Genomic DNA, 12,978 nt, shown 5'->3' with positions numbered 1-12,978 from the left:
TAAGTACTGAAAGAGGCCAAATGGTGTAGTCACTGCGGTCTTGGGCACATCTTCAGCATGCACTGGGATCTGATGATATGCTCTGGCAAGATCGAGGGTAGAAAATATGTTTGTTCCATGAAAAAGATGGGTACAGTCTTGGATATGTGGGACTGGATATCTGTCAGGGACTGTGATGGCATTAAGTCGACGATAATCTCCACAAGGCCGCCAGTCACCATTAGACTTTTTAACCACGTGAAGTGGACTGGCCCATGGACTTTTAGATGGGCGAATGGTTCCCTGTGCTAGCATGAATTCAAATTCTTTGCGAGCAGCTTTTAGCATCTCTGGAGAAAGATGACAAGGCTTGGAAAATACAGGTGGGCCATGTGTTTCAATGTGATGATACACTTCTGGCTGATGAGTATGCTGCCCTGATTTGGATGGGTTTAAAATGTCAGGGAATTCTGCTAATAACCGATGAAACCGTGTGCTGCCCGATAAAACACTTATGTTGGTAGGTACATTCGATATGTGAGAAGCTTGGCCCTGTGATGTCAGCTGAGTTGTAGCATCAATTAAGCAATTATTCTTGACATCCACTAGAAGGTGGAAATGTGTCAAGAAGTCGACACCAATAATTGCTTGAGTTACATCCGCAATAATAAAAGGCCAGTTGAAAGTCCGGCGCAAGTTTAAATCAAGTGTCAATAGTTTGGTGCCGTAGGTTGCAATTTGGGTACCATTGGCTGCATACAGTACAAGTTCATTAAGTTGGTGAGCATTTGTTTTAGTTCTCGGGAGCACTGATATGTCAGCTCCAGTATCTACTAGAAAACATAACTGAGTTGAACGATCAGCCAGTATTATTCTGTCGATATGGCGGACATTCTGTTGGCCAGCAGAAGACCGCCCATTTAGTTTCCCGCTTGTACAAAAGTGCATGGAGGGGCACACTTGCGAGCTTGCGCGCCAAAATTCATATGATAAAAACATATGCCACTTGTGGGTTCTTTGTACTGCGTTCGAGTATTGTGACGAGATTGACTCCTGCTTCGGGCAAGAAATTTATTACGTGGGCCCTGATTTGATCGATTGTATCTCCGTGAAGCATGAAGACTTGTAGAGAGTTCAGATACTTTTTTGGTCAATTCAGCCACTTGTTCGAGGGATGAACTGGAAGGTGCAGCATTAGCAGCACTGACATAAGCTGGAGTAACAAGTTCATTAATTTTGTCAGCCATTGCTGCTAAACAGGTTAGATCTTCATTGGAAGCAGCAAGAATTATTTGTATGTTATTAGGGAGACGCGAAAGCCATAGTGACTTCAACAAGTCGTCACTAAAATGGCTTCCTGCCAGATCACGCATTCGTGACAGCAAGTATGAAGGTCGCTGATCTCCAAGTTCAAGTCCTTGTAGTAAAGTACGTATTTTGGAAGATTCACTTTCTGAATAGATTTCAATGAGCCGCTGTTTCAGTTTGGAGTATTTATCACAATCATGTGGTTTGAGAATTAAGTCATGCACTGAATTCAGAATATCAGACTCAATTGCTGCAACTATATGGTTGAATTTTGTAGAATCCTCACTAATGCGAGCGATAGAAAATTGTGCTTCGATCTGAGCGAACCACAATGAAGGATTATTTTTCCAGAAAGGCGGTGGCTTCACCGCAACGCGTGTGATTTGTGGCTCTGGTGGAATATCGTCGGGCATACTGATAGATAATTTTCACTTTAAATAATAAACACTTAACAGCACAAATATTGTATCATGAAGATACACTATTGATATTTTACCATGATAACAATAAATATTTTAACCATGCAGAAAAAATTTACGTAACGATACACACACAAATAAGACGGGGTCAGCAATTACACACATAAATAATATTTTACCGAAATGCATTTGAAAAGAAACCCTTATATGAGAAAAAAAATGATGCGTTCATTTTGTATTGCGCACACACAAAATCACCACTTCACACTGCTAAGGCACTTTCGAAGGAAAAAGGAAATCACTCCTGTAGCACGTGGGAAAGAAATTCACTACTTTCGAACACTGAGGGAAGAATTTTGCCGTAGCACGTTGCACAAAAGTTACTGATGTAGAACATTCAGCGAAAATCACTGTTGTAGCACATTTGTCACAAAAGTTGAATGATCAAAGAATTATTGCACGACGGCAAAGTCAGCGGAACGGAACAGATCACATTGATGATTTGCTGAAGCTCCTTGCGATGATATGCATGACTTTGAAAAAAAACACAAGCAATATATATCAATACATCTAGAAATAATTGAAGGGGTACGTTGTAGCATACGTTTAATGTCCATATTCGTTGTTATTTTTAGTCAGTTCTTCAGAATGCCTTGGATGCACGTGGCTTAGGGTCGTTGAAAATCCATTCTCAGTAGCATGCTCAGTCAAAAGGTCACCACTTTTGGTGGTCGTGTGTGCTTAATGCATGATATAATTAAAGAAAATAAGAGTAGACAATCTCCTATAACAAAAAAATATATTAAATACTAAATTACAATTTAAATTACATTGCAGAGATCAACACAGAGCTCGGAACACAGTTCATGCTACCTTCGCGTACAGTTGTGTGACGAGAAGTCTGAGTGAGTAAAGATGTCGCTTTGCTGCTCCGATTAAGAACTGGATTTTACACATGGCGCCATCTCATGAATAGAAGTTGAGGTATCTGTCAGAACGCCACATACACATTGCTCAGAGTTTGAGATGTTGAATCTGAAGAAGTATGTGGGAAATGGCCCATGTCCAGTTATTTTCTGGGTTTGATCTATTTGTATTATACATGCACAGCCAACTCCTAAGTCCATTTTCGATCCATCTGTATATATTATTGGTGGAGATATATGACTGGTTGGAGGTTTTATTGTGCTATATATTTTAGGATTAGAGGCAGGATGTTTTCTGTAGGGGTTGACTGAAATTTCAAAATTGTTTGGATTAAATATTTCATCATGTAATATGCAGGATTTTTTTAATTTGAGAACTGTGGCTTTTGCATGTTCAGTATGTGCTAAAGTATGAAGAGGTGCTATTCCTGAAAGTACACATAAGGCAGCATTTGATGTTGTTTTATAACATTTTGTGATCCGGAGAAGGAATTGACGTTGTATGGCTTGCAGTTGTTTTTGTTTCCGAACAGTCATAGGCTGCGCCCAAATTTCTGTACCATATAATACTATTTTTGTTATTACCCTATTGAACAATATTTTTTGAATATGAGGATTTAGTCCCCAATTTAATCCTTGGACATAACGTAAGTTGTTTGCTATTTTTTGTGTTTCAGTTCTGATATATTTGAGATGTTCAATCCAGTTGAGGTTTTTGTCAATGATTATGCCTAAAAATTTAAATTTTGGAACTATTTTTATTCTATTATTTTCTATTGAAAATTTTGGTAGTCGAGTGATTTTTTGAGATTTTTTATGGAAAATTATATTTTGATTTTTCTTCACGTATTGTCAGTTTCAATTTGTTGCATTATTTTCCAGAATATTTCTTGTTCTACCACTGATCACAAAAGCTGCGTTGTCAGCAAAAGAAAAACTTTGTGTATGGTTCGGCCATTTGAAAGATGTTATTGAGTTAAACGTAAGGTTCCAAAGGTCAGCACTAAGGCAGGAACCTTGTGGACAACCTCTTTGTTGAGCATATTCTATGATCTTATTGTTGTACATTATAAAACTTTTTCTTTCACATAGATAATCTTGAAGTAAGTTAAATATATTTTTTGGACAATTTCCTTTTCTTAATGCTTCAAGTACAGATGGCCACCATAATGAGTCAAAAGCTTTGGTTAGATCCAGGCAAATAAAAGCAGAATGCAGATTATTGGAGTTATGAATTTAATTTAAAGCTGAATCTATGGCATTCATTGTCGATTTATTTGGGATGAATCCAAATTGATTATTGCTGATAAATTCTATTTTTGTTAGATGATTTCGTAAGCGATTTGCTATTATTCTTTCTAAGACTTTTCCTATCGCCGGTAATAAGTTGATTGGTCTTTATGATTTTAGGAGTATTTGCATCTGCGCTTGGTTTGCTAAACAAAATGACTTGACCAGTTTTGAAATGAGTAGGAAATGTGCTTAACTGTAGGCACTTACTACTGAGATCTAAGAAAATAGTTCGATCAATAGAATGAATATGTTGGACTATTTGGTTAGGTATTCCATCTGGTCCTGGTGCCTTATTTCTTGCTAAATTTTTTATTATATTAGAGATTTCCTTTAATGTAAAGGGAAAGTCATCCATTGTATCTGGAGCTGTATTATTATTTCTGATGTACGATTGTTCAGCAGTATCTTCTTGAGAGGAGTCTTGTAGAAAAACTTGTTCCATGATATTAGAAAGAGTTATTAAAGTTGTATCTTGATCTTGATGTTGAGATTGATTGAGGTTTGAAGTGATGGAGATTTGGGTTGGTTTAAAAACTTTGTTCATACAGATCTTGTAAAAATAATTCCATATCTTTCTGTGTTTTTGGTACAATAATCTCTCCAGAATTTATTTTTAGCTGATAGTATCATTTTTTTTATACATTGCTTTTTGTTGTGAGTATATAATGTAAAATTTATCTTTCAGTTCTTGAAAAGAGGCTTTTTCATTTTCCTATAGAATGCTCTTGTTTTGTTTCTCTGTATCCTTAATTCTTTAGTCCACCAGTTTAAGTTAAGTTTATTATTTGGTTCTTGGGTTATAAATGATTGTTTGCAGCAGTGCTGTGTGAATATTGTAAGGTTTTCTATGGATTTATTAAGTGTGATTTTATCAGATGAATTATTGATTTCCTGATGGATCTTGAAGAGATCTTGTTTCATGAGCTGATTAAAAGTTTTAATACATCTTGGACTAATTTTAAATTGATGAGTTAAAGTTATTTCAAAATTAAGATCTATTCTGAATGAGATTATTTTATGGTCAGATAGCAATATGGTTTCTAAACCTTCCCATGATAAAATTTTGTTAGCTATTTGATATGAGGTTATAGTTAAGCCAGGCCATCCACGTCCATGTATTGCTTCATACGTAGATAGGCTGTTATCATTATTATGAAGAATTAAATTATGTTCTGCTATAAAATCTTCGACATGCTCACCTCTTGTATCAATATTATTATATCCCCATATTGTATGGTGGGCATTAAAGTTGCCTCCTATTACGTGTTGATATTTTGAATGCTTCCTTATTATTGAAGAAAGGCTTGTAATGTTATTTTCTAAATTTTCTAATGGCGATGCATACAAGGAGGTGATGATAAGTTGATTTTCTTTATTATTTAATAATATGGAAACTATATCTTTACTTGTAAAGATTATTATTGGAGATAAGTATTTGTTATTGATGATGATAGCTGATCTGACTGAAGATTTATCTGAAGATTCATATTGAATACAATTCCAACAGTTTGGTATTCCGCTAACTTTTCCATTGACACAGTAGGGTTCTTGTATGAGAATTATGTCTGGATTGAGCTCGGTTGAAATTTGGACCAGGTTTGTCATAGAAGAGTGGGCTCTTTGAAGGTTAATTTGTTGTATTTTGAGAGTTGAAAATTCTTTATTTTTAATTAGTATTGGTGACATATTAATTATATTGTTTTGGTGAATTAAAGTGAAGAAGTGGTATTAACTTGTTAATGGTAAGGATGAAATTAATCTAAGATGTCATATTCGGTTCTTGTAATTACTTTGGTCACTTCTTTTTGATATATTGGGCAGTTTGGTGCATAAGCAGAGTGATATGTATTAAGGTCCGTATTATTGGCATCATTATGTAATTTGCAGTTTATACATAAGGGACTTTCTGCCTGGCATTCTTTGATATTGTGATTGCCGCCACAGAATGCACAATAGTTTCTATGTTTGCAATTTCTGACTGAGTGTGAAAATATTTGACATATGAAACATCGATGTAATCCAAAAAATTCTGCGATTTTATGACTTCTCCAGCCATAGTTAATAATATTTTGTTTCATTAGTATTTTGAAAGCTAGAGGAGAGCATTCAATTACCCATTTTATTCCATTGTTTCTTTTGTCATTTATTATAAAAGAGGGTATGAATTCATTTTCATCCAAGTTAGTTGCTTGTTTAATTATTTCAGTGACGTCTTCTGGACCAGTATTGTTAGGTAGATTGTTTATTGTGCATTTAGGTTTTCTTTTGGAAGGTATTTTGAAAGAAACTAAATTATTGATATTTTTATTGCTTTCCAATATGGAATTAATCTTGAGTATTTCTTCTTTGGTATTGCATGAAACCACAATACCACCTTTTCGGATATGTGAAATCTTTTGAATTTTTACACCAATTTTGGAAACTGGATTGTATTTTTCTAAATTATCTTGCAATTCACGATTCGTCATTTGTGCCTTTGGGATAATAAGAGTCTGTCTTTTTGTTGGATCTTTATTTATTTTGGTTACTTCTGCATAAGATCTGGATCTTTCCTTTTGTATTTGGTCATGAGATATAGAAGATATAAATGCGTTATTGATATTTTGATGATAAATAAAACTTTCTTCATTTCGTGGTAAAATCTACATGTCATTGTAACCTATGGGTGGGTTATTGTTTGCATCCTTGATATAGTTTTGTTGCAGAGAAGGACTTTGATTTGATGTTGAAATTCTTTGCTTGTGTGAAGATATATTTTGTAAACTGGTTTCGTATTCATAGTTAGAACTGATTGGTGAGAGAGCTGCATCATCATAGAATTTTCTTGTTTGACAGCTAATAGGTGAAGTTGCTGAATCCATATATCTCTTAGAATTGATATGATGACTAATATCATTAGAACTTTTTATTTCATTATCTTCATATCAGAGTGAAGATGAATGCGAGTTTTTTTGCAGCAAGTTTTGAATCTTTTATAAAATCAACCAAAGATTTGATTTTTAGATATAAATTCTTAGAGAGACCTATTTTGCCAGATCTTCGAGTTTGTAGTAATGAAATGCATTCCTCATAAGCATTTTGAATTTTTTGATCCATATTATTAGTATTATTAATTTGCTTTGGGAATTAGCATCAGTATTGCAAATCCTTGAAAGTTTAAAACGCTGAAGAACAGCCATTGGATCAGTCGAATGATAGGTATCAAGTGATGTTAAACTTGAAGATCTAGAGTTTTGCATTATAGGGTTGCAAGCAGTAAATCAATGTAAATCTTATTTATTTTATTTTAAATACTTTATGAGTTCCAGTTGAGAAATATTTTTATTATTTTTTTTTATTTATTTAATAAGACTATTTATTTATCTACTTTATATTAATACATATTAAATAAACAGTTGATATTAAATACTGAAAGTTTCAGTTGTTGTAAAAAAATATAAGGATTAAAGATATTATATTAATATTTATTTTTAATGTTTATGTTACATTAAATTACATGAGAAAAGTTGAGTTGTCTATTTCCTTGTTATTATAAGAAATTATACGAGGGCTATCCAGAAAGTAGATTACGTTTTGGAATAAAAAAATAAACAAAGTATAGGAAACAAATTTTATTATATACAGATGAAAGCCACACTCAAATACTACTTTTCTACATAGTCACCATACAAATTAAGGCATTTATCGTAGCGATGTACGAGCTTGGAAATTCCTTCGTCGAAAAATTCGGCCGCCTGCGCCTTCAACCACTTCGTTACCTCTTCTTGCAGCTGTGCGTCGTCATCAAAACGCTGCATAGCCAGCCACTTCTTCATTGCTGGGAATAGGTGGAAGTCGCTCGGTGCCAGGTCGGGACTGTACGGCGGATGAGGAAACAACTCCCACTTAAAAGATTCAAGAACTTTACGAGTGACATTTGCCGTGTGGGGCCGGGCGTTGTCCTGAATCAACAAGATCTTAGAGCTCAACATTCCTCTGCGCTTGTTTTGAATTGCTCTTCTGAGTTTTTGGAGAGTTTGGCAATACCTTTGAGAGTTTATTGTAGTGCCTCTTTCCAGGAAGTCCACCAAAATTACACCTTTTCTGTCCCAAAAAACAGTCGCCATCATCTTCCTTGCCGACATTGTTTGCATGCATTTCTTGGGTTTTTGGGGAGAACTTGTGTGCCCCCACTGCATTGATTTGCAATTTCGTTTCACAGTTCACATGTTTCACCCATGTTTCGTCACCAGTAACGATGCGATCGAGTAAAGTGTCACCATCCTTATGGTAAGCGTCCAAAAAGTTCAACGCTGCAGCCATTCGCTGATTTTTGTGGTCCTCTGTCAAGATTTTTGGAATCCATCTTGCACAAAACTTGTGGTAACCAAGCTTTTCGCTGATGATTTCGTGCAACAAACTTCGCGAAATTTGTGGAAAACTCAAAGAAAGTTCCGTTATTGTGAAATTTCGATTTTCACGGACTTTAGCATCGACTTTTTCGAGAAGTTCGGCGGTCACTATGCTGGGTCTCCCACTTCGATCTTCGTCGTGAACATTGGTTCGGCCATTTTGAAATCTTATGACCCACTGACGCACTCCACCTTCAGTGATAATGTTGCCCCCATACACTTCACGAAGCTGCCGATAGATTTCTATCGGTTTACAGTTTTTTGCAGTCAGAAACCTTATTACTGAGCGCACCTCGCAGGATTTTCAATTAACGCAGACATTTCAAACCGTCACAGTATCTGAACGGAGCACAGCACGAACCTCTCACTAGCACGGCTAGATGCAGACTGAGCTGCGCAACGCTCTGACCCCAAGATGGCCGCGCTAGCCCCGCCCCTAGCGGACACAGACGGAAACGTAATCTACTTCCTGGATGGCCTACGTATTATTATAAGAAAGATAACGTGAAATATTTTAATAAACAGTTTTTCAATATATGTAATACAAATCTTATAAAGGACCTATATTATATTGCATCACCTATATTATATTGATATGTCAACAATGGTTTTCTATGAATATTAAAAATAAATATTAGTGAAAATTCAATATTTTAGTTAATATATTTAGAAAAAAATATCACATAAATTTATATAAAAATTATATATTCTGAAAGAGAAAAATTTGCTCTATCTGGTACTGTAATTCTTGATACAATATGTTTAGTTTCACAGAGATATAAGCTATTTAAAAGATTTGGCTCCAGTCGTTGTAATATTAGTTTAACATTGAGTATTGGTAAATTTTAATAACTTATGAACTTGATAACTTTGAATGACAATATCTTTTCAGTCCTTGGCGATATATTCCTAAAGATTATATCCTCTTATGTATCTTTTTAGAGCTTTAAAATAATATAAAAATTTTTCACCTCGGACACCTATTTACGCAATTCAATTTTCTCGCTTTAGGAGCTCCTAAAAATATGTTCAACACAGTTCAATATACTTAAACCGTTTTCAAACATCCAAAAGGCAACATCCTGTTCAGAAAGAATCAGAAGTTTTCCTTCCAAGTATCCCTTTAATCGTAAACTGGTTTTCAGCTCCTTTACCAGACTATGAATTCTCATGCCTTTGTTTTCTTCTCCTATCCCCATTACTGAGAAAGTACTTGAAAAATGGGATTGCAAAATGTGAACCCAATGCAGGAAATCAAACAAAAGCAATGTATAACCAAAGTTATGTGACGTGTAGAAGAAATATTTTACAATTAAAATAAATAGGATTGAATCGGAACCAAAATAAAATGAGATGTAAAAGACATAAATGATGCTGCACTGTATTATTGGTTTTGATGCATTGCAAAATAAAGGCCGTTTTCTTTGAATGAACAACATAAATTTTACCTCTCCACTTTATAGAATAGATAATTCTGTAGTAGTAGTAATCAATAAAATATTATTTATTTTTCAAGCTCCAGTTATTTTCAATTGTTTGTTACAATTTTTTTATCATTAAGTCATATCAGCTCCTAATAAATAAAGTTTGTGCATGATGATAACATGATCAGAAACTAGAAACTTTTAGTGTTGTTAGATTTTTAAATAAATGTAAATTTAATTTTTAATTAAGTAAATTCCTAGCTATAATTCCTTAAATGTCTAAAGTCAACAGAAAGTATTCCAGTTAAATTTCATGCTTATTCATTATTTTTTTAGTTACATTGTGTATTAAAGTTAATCTAAAAATTATTTCTTAACTTCCATACAGGACTGGTTTACAGAATGTGCAGAGCAGATTACAAGAGTATCAGGTGATACTCTTGAATGGGTCACACCTTTAGGACTACCAGTTATTCAACCTTATTTTAAAGAAACATCAGTCAGAAATTCCAAGAACTGCATTTCACAGGTAATTTCTTGGTTAAGGTAAAAGTTATAAGCTGTGAATATTTTTCCACATTTAATTTCCTATCTGTAAATCTTAGTCAAAATAAGTGTTATATCCATTATTTATCTGGCCTGAGAATCATACAAGTCTTGAGTTTTTACATATTATTTATTTTTAAAGAGGCTAGTAACACTATAATTTCTGTTTTTGTTTTCAGAAAAGCTGTTACCTTGATAGAAAATTAAACAAAAATTAACTGAAAGCCTTTATTATATATTGAAATGTTTATAGTTATCAATATTATTTATTTTTTACTTTTTGCACATCATAGGAAGTTTAAATGTTAATAATTTAAACCTTTGAGTTTGTATCACAATTTTTAACTTTTTAACAAAATGGATCATTAAAATGAATAGGTTGATAAAAATATCAAACAAGTTACTGTTTTCTAGAAACTGTCTGCCACACATCTCAATTACTATCAGTAGCTAAATATAAAATGATTCCCTAATTTTTTTTTTTTTTTTTTTTTTTTTTTTCTGTTGAAAAATTTTACCTTGGGTAACAAGCAGATTATTGGCATTTAATTGTATTAAGTGTAAAGGTGAATCTTCTTTATATTAAATTCTAGCTTTTGTGACTTGCAATATAAGAATGGATTATGTCAAGTGAAAAGCATATAAGATACTGCATATGTAATTGAAAAAAAAATGCAATGAATGATACTGATAGCGTTATTGAAATGTATCTGGAAGTAGTGAAGCAGTGGATATAAGAACATTTCAGAAGTAATTTTGAAATTTTAGATTGGCAACTTCTGTCTACAAAAGGTTGAATGTTTCAAACTCCAAAAGACAATTCCATTCCCTGTTTATTAGATGAAGAAAAATGCAATTGAGTACAGCTGTAGCTTACAGCACAGCTCTGATTATCTAAGATACAGAATTTGCAATGCATTGTCATTTATTCTTCATGGCTGTGGCAAAATGACATTTCTTGATCGGATAAATACAAATGATGAAAAATGAATGTTGTATAAAGATTTAACTCGATTTGGTCCCTAGGCAGTGATAGTAATTAGCATTCAGTTATTCCATGTGTGCAGGTTCGTAACAGATTGAATGCACACAGAACTGATAATAGCTTTATAAATTTTCTCAAAAGAAAGACTTTATAGTTCTGGAACTTTCCACAAAAATATTCATACAGCTCTTCTCAGTTTGACTAGCACAATCAGTAATTGCTTCAATCTAAGAACGTTAAACACAATGCAATGCAAACTGCATCTAAAGCGTGAAATTCACATGTTGATTTCTCAGTATTCCGAAGTCAACTGTGAGCTAAAAACTGAAAACTGATGCTCTCTTTAGTCTTATGCAGTCCCCCCCAACTGCCAATACAGTTACACAAAGACCAGACCAAAATGTCCCCAAATGGTCGCCAAGTTTGGCAATTTCTCACCGAATTTGGTGACAAAATTTAATTATCAAAACTATCACTGGCTTGGCATTATCTTGTAAATTTGGCAAGATAGCTGTATATCTCCCTGTAACCATATTTTCCCTTCAGAGCTTTGCTTTTTGAGATATTTAATGTTACATTATACATGAGATACTGCAATTTTACATATACAGTGGTACCTCGATATACGAGGGCCCTAACATACGAGTGTTTTGAGATACTAGCCGTCGAGCGAGCGCTATTTTGCTTTGAGATGAGAGCGAGATTTGAGATACAAGTTCTGGAAGGATCACTTTAACATCGTGGTATGCCTAAGACAGGCCTGATTGGGTATTACAACAAGGACCTTAACCTCTGCATGGAAGAAGCTGTGGCCTGAGGCTGTAGCTGAAAGGGCCTTCGAAGGATTGAAGCCCGAAGTTTCAGTGGTAGAGGAGATTGTTTCTCTGGGAAAATCCATGGATCTGGAGGTGGATGAGAGAAATGGGAATGAACTCGTCGAGGAACAGTCTCAGGAGCTGACAATCAAGGAGTTACATGATCTACATTCGCAGCAGCATACGGTGGTTCAACAAAAAAATGAGTTTTGAAGAGGAGCCAGAGAAGGAGGAGGTTATCCCTACAAGAGATATAAAGGAGATCTTGGGAATGTGGGAGAAAGTTGTAGAGTTTGTGGATAAAAATCACCCCGAAAAGGTTGCAACTAACTGGTCGTGCATCGGAGTTGTTCAACGAAACTTGCCCAACTATGTTTTTATAGAATATATATTTGTTATTTATAAATAAATGTTTCTTCTTGTAAATACATTTTTCTTATTAAAAAACAACTGAGATGGTGTTTTGGGAGCTGGAACGGATTAATGGCATTTCAATTAATTTCAATAGGAAAAATTGCTTTGAGATACGAGCAATTTGGCATACGAGCAAGGTTACAGAACGAATTAAACTCGTATGTCGAGGTACCACTGAAATTTCACTAAACTTATTTACATATATATAAAATTTGTAACACAATGATATGTTTGTGATGGTACTTCAGTGTCTATGAAGATAACTGAATTTGTGAATTAGTTCTGCTGCATTCACATTGGGTGCACTACCTTGGATCCTCATATAAAATATTATAATAAGGAATTCTTGGAATTCAGTTCAAGATAAGTGTTACCTTAGGTATGACTGTGATTACCTCAAATAACAAACAAACCAGCGAGTATATAAAAGTAATAATAAGCATCAATTACAAAAATTTTTAATCTCTAAAACTTCTCA

At 34.2% G+C, this 12,978-nt stretch overlaps 1 protein-coding gene across 3 annotated transcripts in view; it reads left to right on the top strand.

The window, feature by feature from the left end:
- PolrMT (mitochondrial RNA polymerase) overlaps nucleotides 1-12,978 on the top strand; it is a 149,612-nt gene that overhangs the window by 123,541 nt on the left and 13,093 nt on the right. For all 3 annotated transcript variants that reach the window (XM_035372499.2, XM_035372500.2, XM_035372501.2), the window contains one exon: nucleotides 10,129-10,269. In XM_035372499.2, the coding sequence (XP_035228390.1) occupies nucleotides 10,129-10,269 (141 nt within the window). The remainder of the gene's footprint in view (nucleotides 1-10,128; nucleotides 10,270-12,978) is intronic.

This window comes from Stegodyphus dumicola, chromosome 5, assembly GCF_044657685.1.
Source record: "Stegodyphus dumicola isolate Sdum_Otavi_A_Nest chromosome 5, ASM4465768v1".
Lineage (NCBI taxonomy): Eukaryota > Metazoa > Arthropoda > Arachnida > Araneae > Eresidae > Stegodyphus > Stegodyphus dumicola.
The sequence above is the reverse complement of the archived record's forward strand: the minus strand, read 5'-3'. Positions and strand labels throughout refer to the sequence as shown.